The sequence below is a fragment of the Phyllobates terribilis genome, unplaced genomic scaffold (assembly GCF_046119375.1).
Source record: "Phyllobates terribilis strain yellow unplaced genomic scaffold, ASM4611937v1 Scaffold_3__8_contigs__length_932513732, whole genome shotgun sequence".
NCBI classification, from domain to species: domain Eukaryota; kingdom Metazoa; phylum Chordata; class Amphibia; order Anura; family Dendrobatidae; genus Phyllobates; species Phyllobates terribilis.
The window spans coordinates 772,145,474-772,156,458 of NW_027362763.1; the positions used below are offsets into that span (position 1 = coordinate 772,145,474).

At 44.3% G+C, this 10,985-nt stretch overlaps 1 protein-coding gene across 1 annotated transcript in view; it reads left to right on the forward strand.

The window, feature by feature from the left end:
* HAO1 (hydroxyacid oxidase 1) overlaps positions 1-10,540 on the forward strand; it is a 73,339-nt gene extending 62,799 nt beyond the window's left edge. The window contains exon 8 of the mRNA XM_073672252.1: positions 558-10,540. Coding sequence (XP_073528353.1) covers positions 558-625 — 68 coding nt within the window. The 3' untranslated portion in view covers positions 626-10,540. The remainder of the gene's footprint in view (positions 1-557) is intronic.
* The last annotated feature ends 445 nt before the right edge of the window (positions 10,541-10,985 follow it).

Here is a 10,985-nt window from a genome sequence, read left to right on the forward strand (position 1 = left end):
GCACACATACCACCGGCCTCAGCGGACTGTTCTGCAGCGGCGGCCTTGCGACCGCAAATCAACGGGTGGCGTAGTCGACACTTAAACAACATCTACAAAGACTGCCACACACTTAGTTTGACCACCCTGGGCACGGACCGGGTCCCCGCCACTCGGAGACTACTACCCCCATCGGATCCGGCTCCGGGTATTCCCCCGCGCACACGTGCGCCGCACTACAGCACTGGCCCAGGGGGCGCGTCATTACTTACTACAGTTTCTTGCATCACCACCCTCTGAAGATGTCCTGGATCTTTCATGATAGAAGCTGTGGATCAGGCGAGTGTAGCGCCCGCATTCTGCTTCTATCTCCACCACCACGTAGGTTCTGTGCAAACTCAACAAAATGGCATCCAGCTTCTAATCAGAACCTGTGTTTTTAGAACTTAAATTACATACTATACATACAGTATAAATGTCCTTACATCAGCTATTCTAATCCAAACTTGTATTATTTTGGAATATGAAACCTTGGGACTATTACATGCATTTTAAACAAGGTATCTATTTTTCTACAGGTTGCTGCAGTGTAAAAGAAATTGACAAGTCTTTTGTTCGAGAAGACCGATTTCTTTCCAAAATGTAGACTACTGAATGGAAGCCAGAAACTTGGTCAGGGAAAGTTATATGGAAAGCGAGATTCATCTAGTTGCGGATGAAAAGAAGTAAAACGAGAGACCATAGTATATTAAGTTATAAATAATTCATCTTTGGAGTATTCTCTGTGTATTTTCAAAAAAAGAATGAAATCATGATACCATATTGCTGCTGTTTTGGCTCGTATATTTCCTTTTATGAACAGTTAACCTTGTATGTAATATGGATTTAAAATGTATTACAATGTCTACAGAGGGTTGTCTGGTTTTAAACTACAAGTCTGCAGTCACTTTATGTGACTGCAGACTTGTGAATCCTCACAGTGTACACTGCACACTGTGAGGATTCTCCAAAGTTAGTACCAGCAACGGCACTAGATTGTTTCCAACATCATTCAATACACTTGCATTGAGCGAGGTCACGCATCTAGTCAGAATGTGGCCGGGAGTATGCATATCGCAATCTTGTGGTCACATGACCACCTTTCCCAACGCTGACACTGGAGAATCCTCACAGCATACAGTGTGCGTGATGTGAGGATTCTCAAGTCTGTAGTCCCATAGAGTGACTGCAGACTTGTAGTTTAAAACCGGACAGCCCCTTTAAGAGGGTGTAGGTAACTGTTGCTAATGAAAACTTCATTCTGTGGTTGGGCAAAAGGAAGAAAATGGCAAAAATAATAAGAAAAGCATTACTTAAAGGGAACATGTCACAATGGATGATGCAAAATATCCTGCAACTATAGGGTTAAACTGCTGGTTAATAGCATCAGAAAGGTTCCCGGCCTTTGTACTGAAAGAGCGGCTCCTGGGGGAAAATCAATCCTTTCCCAAAAAATACAAACAAACGCTTTACTCACCATCCTTGGGTCCAGTGTTGAATCTCTGCTGCTGCTCCCGATGTCTGTTATTGTCTGCAGGGCTGACAACAAACCTACAGCACTGCAGCCAATAACTGAGCTCAGCGGCTTAGCGCTGCTAAGAGACGCTGAACCACTGATTTGCTGCAGCGTTGCTGACATCACATCTACAGGCCTGCAGACAATAACAGACGGTCCAGCTTTCCGGAGTAAAGTTCTTCTTTATTAGTGCATCATGTCAGCAAGGTAGTGAGGTTAAAAGCATGTCAAGATAACGACATGAGCACAGTCCATGACTGGGCAGCAAGACACCAGCCCGGCTGTCACTATCTTGCTAACATGATTCACTAATAAAGAAGAATTTTACTCCGGAACATATGGGACTTAGATGACGGTGAGCTGTTTTTCTCAATTTTATATAGACAATATCTGACACTGTGAGCAGCAGAGGAGACTCAGCGATGGACCTGGGGAGGGTAAATAAAGAACAGTTTATTTTTTAAAGCAACTTACAGACGGGAGAGAGGGGTTTTATGAAGACAGAAAACCCCTTTAAGGAGTCCCGGCATTTTTTTTTCCAAGTTTTGACAGGACCTGAAATGTCCTGCAGGTTAATGGGGTATAAGCACTAAGACCCAGTCCGATAACTCAAATCACTTGTCACACGTGCACTGTTCAGGAAGAAAGAGAGCTCTGCTGCTGCACGAGCACCGCAAAGGTGACCTGGCTCATAGACTGTCTATTGTGTATGTACACCATGCTATTTAAAGGGAACATGTTGCTAGAAAAAAATGCTGTTAATCTGCAGGTTAATAGCATTACTAATCTGTCTGAATGCTGCAAGGAGAAAATTAACTATATTCTCCCCGCAGTGTTCTGGTTTCAGGCACGGGGGCGGAGCTGGCTCTGCTTTAGGCACTGCTCTGAGAATACAGAGCGGTGGCTGTAACCACACCCCTGGCACTGACTGACAGCCAGCTCTATTGCTGAGTCAGCTGTCAGTCAGTGTGGGGGGTGCGGTTACAGCTGCCACTCTACTTAGAGCATTGACTAACGCCACGCTGGCGCCACCTCCGTGACTGTAACTGACCATACTGAATGAATGACCATACTGTCTGCTTCTGCTACAGGCTTGGAAAACCTAATTTTTATACTCTATTTGGTAATGCTACATTAATTTTGCAATGTCCCCCATTAAAAACTCATAACTCTTACGCAGTATGTAGAAAAGGCATAAAGTGTGTATTTTGCTATGGAGTAACCAGCAGAACTGTGCACTATAAAGACATTCTATATATGGTTTCATAAGTTTTAAGGTTTAAGACATACGACAGTCCATCAAGTTCAACCTGTAACCTAACAGAGAAAGGGAAAAACCCCATGAGGCAAATGGTAATTGCCCCACATTATAAGGAAAATTCCTTTCCAACTCCACATATGGCAATCAGACTAGTTCCCTGGATCAACTCCCCATCACAGAATCTAGCACCCATAACCTGTAATGTTGTATTTTTCAAGAACGGCATCCAGGCCCTCTTTGTTTGGTGACTCAACCATTACAGCATCATGTGGCAAAGACTTCCATAGTCTCACTGCTCTTACTGTAAAGAATCACTCTTTGTGATGATGATTAAACCTTCTTTACTCTAGATATAGAGGATGCCCCCGTCTCACTGTTGCAGGCCTAAGTGTAAAAAGATCATTAGTAAGATCTGTGTACTCACCCTTCATATATTTGTGACGCGCCCCCTGGGCCATGGGGTACCCGGAGCTGGGCCGGTAGACGCTGGGGGTTGTAGTCACTGTGGCGGTGACCCGGTCCATGACCCAGGGCGGTCAATCCAAGGGGTTATTTATATGGGTTTTTATAATGTCCGACTACGCCACCTGTGGAGTGCGGCTAATGAGGCCGCCGCTGCGGAACAGTCCTCTGAAGCTGGTGGTTTTGCAGCAAGGGTGGTATAACTCCCCACAGGAAGAGTGTAGCTTCAGGGCAGTGTGTGTGGATGATGGTGGTTGTTGTGCAGGGAGTCAGTAATAAACACGGAGTCAATGGGATGCAGTCTCAGGTCCTTTACTCACAGTTGTTTCATTCCAAGTCATCACTGCAGATCACGACTTCCCACGTCGTCCTGTGTTTACTCAGTGAGGGGTTCAGTCCACCCCCAGGTAGCTCCGGAGCACTTAGCAGGACCCCTTCTGTGTGTCCTTTCTCTGGCCTTCTCCCTGCACCTCACACCTAGTGACTCCAATCGGGTACCCTCGGGCCTTGGCGGGCGACGTCTGTTCTGTCCCCTGGGTCCTATGTGGCTACCTTCTTAGTGAGACTGGTGTGGATTTTTGGCTAACGGTACATAAAGTGCTGCAGCCTCCAGTTTCTAGTTGAGCCTTGCAGTTCTCCACTAGTTAAGGGACCGGTTCCCCTTATCTGGCTTGACCCCTCTACCTCCTGGTAGCTGGGGGCGTACGGGTGGCTTTCTGCACGGCCCGTACCCCTAGGGTCCCTTCTCTTCTTGTTCCTGGAGCCTTTCCTGCTCCCTCTCCTCCTTGCTTCTCCTTCCTCTCAGGCTCAGGCCTCCTGGCTAGGCCCGCCTCTGGAGCAGAGCTCCTACAGAGCCCCTGCTCCTTCCACTTCTCCTCAGACTGTCTGAACCCTGATCTAAGATGGTGTCTCTATTTTATACTGCTCCTACTCAAGTGCTCCCAGGATCTACTTCCTCCACCCCATCCACTACATGGTTCCCCCTCTCTAGGTGGTTCCCCCTACTCCAGCCAGGGACCAGGGACTGTGCTCTCCCGTAGGAGCAATCTCGCCCTGTCCCCCGGAAATGTGGTGTAGTGAATGCAGGTGGTAGGGTCCCGAGCCATACTCCTTCCTTACCTGAGAGTGAGATACCGCACCTCTGGGTGATATGCAGCACCTCTGTGGCGACGAACCCTCAGGGGCGCCACATTTGTACAATGTAACAAGCAAATTGTCTCTTCAGAGAGGAAGAAGACTAAAACTTTAGTACTGCCTGTTCTAGTCCTCTTCCTCTCTGAAAAGATAAATGAATATTTCCCAGAGGAGCATTAAAAGTCTCCTCACCTTGGCATGTCAGGCTTGAGATGTCACTCTCCGCAAGGAGAAGTGATGTGCCCCCTGGGCCGTGGGGTACTTGGTGCCAGGCCGGTCGTTGCTAGGGGAGATGTCACAGTGGCGGTGACCCGGTCCGTGACCCAGGACGGTCAATCAAAAGGGGTATATTTACAGGGGATTTATAGTTTTTGTATATAGTTCGTGATGCCACCTGTGGTATGCGGCTAAAGGGAGCCGCCGCTGCGGAGCAGGTCCTCTGGAGCTGGTGTTTAATGCAGCAGAGTTGGTTTGGCTTTCCACAGGTAGAGCTTAGCTCCAGGACAGCGTAGAGATGTTGTAGATGATATAGGTGATGCTGGGCATTGTAGTGCAGGGGTGATGGCGCAGATAATAATCACAGAGACAGTGGGGTGCAGTCTTCAGAGTTTTTACTCACGGTTGTTGCAATCCAAGTTACAGGTACCGGTGTAACTTCCCTTGTCATGCTGCGCTTACTCAGGGAGGGGTTCAGCCAACCCTCAGATATCTCCGGAGTACTTAGCGGGACTCCCTTCTGTGTGTTCTCTCTCTCTGGCCATCTTCCTACACCTCACACCTAGTGTCCCAATCCGATACCCGCGAGCCTTGTCGGGCGACGTCTGTTCCGTCCCCTGGGTCCTCTATGTCTACCTTCTTGGTGAGACTGATGTGGACTGTTGGCTGCAGGACTTAAAATACTGCAGCCTCCGGTTTCTAGTTGAGACATTAAGTACTCTGCTAGTTGAGGGACCGGTCCCTTTTGTGCGGCCTGACCCCTCCACCTCCTGGTAGATTCGGGCGTACGGGTGACCTCCAGCACTGCCCATACCCCTGGGGTCCCTTCCTCGTTCCTGTAGCCTTTCCTGCTCCTTTCCTTCTCCTTCAGTCCAGGGCCTCTCCTCAGGCCCTCCTCCTGAGCAGAGCTCCTACAGAGCTCCTGCTCCCAACTCCTCTCACTGTAGACTGTTCTCTCTGACTGGACTCTCCTCCCAAGATGGTTTCCTCTTTTATATCACTTCCATTCATGTGCTCCTCTAATCTTCTTCCTCCACCCACACCCACTACATAGTTCCACCCTTCAGCTAGGGATCAGGGACTGTGCTCTCCCTTAGGAGCAATCTCGCCCTGCCCCCACTGAAGTGGAATGTGTTGGATGCAGGTGTTAGGGTCCCAGGCTGTACTCCTTCCTTACCTGAGAGTGAGATACCACACCTCTGGGTGAGATGCAGTACCTCTGTGGCGACCGAACCCTCAGGGGCGCCACAGAAGCGTTACACCTTGGATACATTGTAATAACAATGCCCCTAAGCCTTCATTTGATTTAGATTACATGTAGATGAGAATAGTGTAATGCTTCATTTTTCCTGTAGTGGAGCTGTGGAGAAATGAAATTCTTTCTACCAAGGTTCCCTCACAGATTTTAGTTGATGGTTTAGGCTTCATTTAAACGTCAGTTTTACTCATACGAGTGCTATCTACAGTATGTTTTTCATGGCTAGCACTCTTACCTATGATATTCTATGGGGCTGTTAACACGTCCAATTTTTTCCTTGGACCGAGTGGCCTGTTCAGAATCACAAGACATGTCCGATATTGACCCGAGTGCCATGTCAAAATCAGCAATTCAAAGTCTATGGGTCAGTAAAAAAATCTGACAACATTCAGATGCCATCCGGTCTGCTTTTTAACTGACTGCTTGATAGGAGAAGGTGGAGAAACTTTTTTTTTTTTTTCTCATCAGTGAAAAAAACTGATGAAACTCTGATGACACTCTGAAGAAAATCACTGAGGAAAGTCAGTCTATTTTTCTTGTCTACATAAAAAAACCTGATGTCTGAATGAGGCCTTAGGGTCCAAGTAGCAGAACATTCCCCATACAGTTTAATATTAGAGACTTTTTGAACGAAATGGGGTTGTCCAAACTTTTTGACTTCTCTATTCCATCTATTTACCTTTAAAGAGGTTGTCCGGCCTTAGGGTACAAGTCTGCAGTCACTCTATGTGATATATGGGCAGTTCGTGTGCAGTGAGGATTCTCCGATGCTGGGAGCTGGCGGTCTTGTGACCGCGAGTGTGTGATTTGCATTCTTCTGGCCACATTCCGACTAGACTTGTCCAACCTCACTCAATACACTTGCATTAAGCCAGACCACGCCCATCTAGTCGGCACATGACCACATGTATGCAAATCACATACTTGCTCTCCTGGCGAAAGCACTGGAAAATCTTCACAGCATTCAGTGCGCGCAATGTGAGGATTCACAAGTCTGCAGGCTCATAGAGTGACTGCAGACTTGTAACCTAAGGCTGGATGACCCCTTTAAATAATATTTTTTCTAATGTCTCTTGAGTCAGTTATATTCTTTCTGTGTGATTGCGTGAATGTGTAAAATTTTTACATTAAATAACAAGGAATATTGAGGAAAAGACTGCTATTTTCCACATGGTGGAGCCTGGCTAACCGAGGTCCCTCACTCGTCTTCTGCTTTTCTATCTGCATCATGGACTATCTCCTGTTAATTCCCTAATACACATTTATATGATATAAGCTAACGTTCCTCTATAGTTATGCCTGGAATGTGTCTGTACGCCCGTAGCACCATAACATGAGAGTTATTACCATGTGAAGGACACAGACTTTTTTCCTTTTTGTAGCTGACTAACATTAACATACCCACCTATATGCTATGCCTAAATTGGTAATGTGTAAGTATAAAATATTTCCACACGTTATACGACAGACGAGTCAGACCACTGAAGTAATTCATTACGGCAGAACAGCTCTTCACTACGTCTAGTGTTTCTTGTCTTGTAGAGGAGTCTGGAAATACTGAGGACATCATTTATGGCCTCCATAAAGATGCTTTTCAGCAGGTCCACAAACATTAATCAAGAACCTCAGGTGTTAAGTTAGACTTTCTCCCAGGACTCTGGAGTATATCCGTGGAACAAATACAAGGTTCACTCAAAAGTTCCAAGCCGTTACTTAAAAAGGAATTAAGAGAAGAAAATCCTGGCTGTAAAAACACAGTTAAATCTGCACAAGATCTATCAAAGGAAAGTAATCTCCTTCAAGCAATGGGAGTATTTAGCTTAATACATTTGCTCAAGGTTGTCTGCTGGGTTTCACATGGAATGGGGGAGGGAGGTTGACATTTTTAATTTAACATCCTGATACATAAATGCACAGCTTCCATATATAAAAAAAATATTATATTATATTATCCGAGACGCTCATAAATAAACTATTATATGTCATTTATAGCCCCAGTCTTCTCATATCAGAATCTTTTTTGTCTCAGTCAAAAGAAACTTTCACTTAAATATTACAAATCAATAACAAAATAAAAATGACAGAACAAAAGGGTAAATAGTAACAAAATTGGGCATGTTCTGCTCTTGTTATATTTAACCAAATATATAAAAAGCAAAGAATATCTTTACTGAGAACCTCTTAATCATTGAATTTAGGTTTCTCATTCAGTCCCAGTCACAGGCGTATAAGATCCAGCTCTGAGCCATACAGTCTCAGCCATTACAAATGTGTGATTGAATGGGTTGTTTTAAAGAGCTCACTGAATTATTGCCTGGTCCTGTCATAGGATGTCACCAGTATAAGAAGTCAACTTGTGAATTTCTTCCTTGCTAAATATTCTACCATCAACTGTGAATGATATTATTGAAAATTGGAAGCGTTTAGGAACCAAAGCAACTCAGCCACGAAGTGGGGACCATGTAAAGTTATTGCAGGGGTCACCGAGGGCTGAGACACAAAATCCCCATACTAGCGTATGAAAAGCCAATCTAAATGAAAGACGAGCAGGAATGAGATGTGCCAAATTCATTAAAGAGTGGTTTGATACCTATAAAGCTCTTTATAAATACCAATGTTTAAGCCCTAATCACTTTTGTAATTTGCCTTATTATTAAATTCCGTATGCTTCACCCTATCCTGGTATTTCGTATACAGCATGTGTTTTTTACTTTACCTCCTGTGACGTTTCGTATGATATTAGCATGAAACGGAGGCTGGGGCTGCACTCACTTGTCTGCAGCGTCTATCACATCATCAGGGGGCGACTGTAGATGTGGTCACTTCTTAATCACCTCTACTGAACCAGGATGTCAACAGGAGATAGAAGCTGTGTTAAGTGACCATAGCGCTGCTCCCTGATGATGTCCTGTTTCACTGCAGAGAAGTGAGTGCAGCCCCAGTCTCCTGTGATGACCTGTTTGATACTCCTCTCATACAAAACATTACAGGCAGTAAAGAAAACATATATAGGAAATAGCAAGATGTCACGATTCCTCCGTTTAGTATGTCTTGGACGTAGTGAGTGATAGCTCAGTTGTCTAATCTAGTGCAAGGACGTGCTGAGCTGTCGGTATTTTGATAGACAGCTCAGCTGTCCAATCTGAGACTGAGAGGTGCTGAGCTTCCTTCAGGTGTTCCCTGTTCTAAGTGATTACCCAGCTACTTAGCTAAGCTGTCAGTCCCAGATCTCTGCCAATCATAGCATTTGCTCAGTGGTGCTGTTTGCCTTGTATTCCTGTGCATTGTCTGTTGATCTATTGCTGCCTGACCTTGGACCTCATTTTGACCATCCATTTGCCTAGCCCCTTTGCTCTAATCTGCTATCTTCCTTGGATTCTGACCTAAGACCGTGACCTGACTACGCCTTTGTCTTTACCCTTTAGCTTACTTTAGCTTATCATGAGCTCTCTTGTATCTGACCCTGGAATGTTTGACTACCCTGCCTCATGGCTTGTCTGTGAGTAGTGACAATAGACACAAAATAGGGAGAAGTGTAGGAAATGTAATAATCAAGTTACAAATTACAAAAGTGGTTAGGGCTTAGAAATAGGAATTTAAAAACGGCTTTATAGGTATTGGACCACCCCTTTAAGAGGCGCATGCTACCTAAAGAATTAGACACATCTTATCAGAGACATGTTCCTCTGTGCACCTCACCAGAAATGTTGTACCATTCAGTGACTGGAGTAACATTTCTGGTGTATGAAACGTCAGCACGCCTTGGTTCGTCCCCAGTTTTCTCTATTTTCGTGCAGCTGCTTCAAACTAGCATGAAAATGCTTAAAGTCACAAAATTTTTGTGCCATTTCGGATTGTGCGAAAAAGTTGCAACTTTTAAAGTAAAGTGTTTCACACCAGATAAATTACATAAAATCTTTGATGTATTGGCCCCAGAGTGCATAAAAGTTGGCAACACTTTGATAACTCAATAACTATGTAATGAAAACCTCCTATAGCATTAATAATACCGCAAAACCTGTATACCGGGAACTTCATGATATGGATTTTTGTGACCTAGCAACTGCATGCAAGCCTTGCATCACCAAGCACAATGAGAACATTTGGGTGGTATAGTGTAAAATATGTCACCGCAGGAGTGAAAGTATTCAGTGGAGTGATAAGTGATAAGTCACGCTTCTCTGTCTGCCAGTCTGATGGATCAGTCTGGGTTTGGAAAATGGCAAGAGAATGTTACCTCCCTAATGGTATTTGCATTCTGCCAGCTATGTTTGGTGGAAGAGGGATATGAAGTGTTTTTCAGGAGTTGGCCTAGGCCCCTAATAATGCAGAATCTTAATATTTCAGCATACCAAGGCATTTTGGACAATTTTATGCTACTATATTTGTGGGAACAGTTTGGCAAAAATTCCCACAGACATCGACAAAATCCTCTCAGAAGAGTGAAAGCTGTTATAGCTGCAAAATGGGCCGCCAACTCAATATTAATACCAATGGATTTAGAGTGGAACCAATAAAATCTTTTGTAGGTGTCTCAATACTTTTTTGTCCATATAGTGTATGTATATCCTATAATACACTATACTGTGTGCACAATTATTATGCAATTTGTATTTTTGGTGATTAATTTTATTATTGAACAATTACAGTGCTGAGCGGAATCCAAAAGCTGAATAAATCTAAATATTTAAAAAAGTAAAAGTGTGGTTTTGTCTTTCTTAGGAGAATATCTATGTGTGCAGAATTATTGGGCAACTAAGTATAAAACGTAACTTATTCCATCTCAATTATTTAGTTTCAATTGTGAAAGTGAGAATAACAACCAAACAACTCAAAATGTACAAAAATACATTACTGACATTAAAAATCAGGGACCAATATAGCCGCCCTTCTTTTCAATAACAGTCTTAAGCCTTCCATCCATGGAGTCTGTCAGTTTCTTAATCTGTCGACAATCAACTTTTTGGGCAGCACCAACCTCAGTCTCCCAGACTCTGATCAGAGAGGTGACTTTTTTCCTTCACCATAAATCTCACGTTTAAGAAGGGGCCACAAGTCCTCAGTAGGGTTTAAGTCAGGTGAGGAAGGGGCCATGTCATTATTTTTTCATCTTTAAGGTC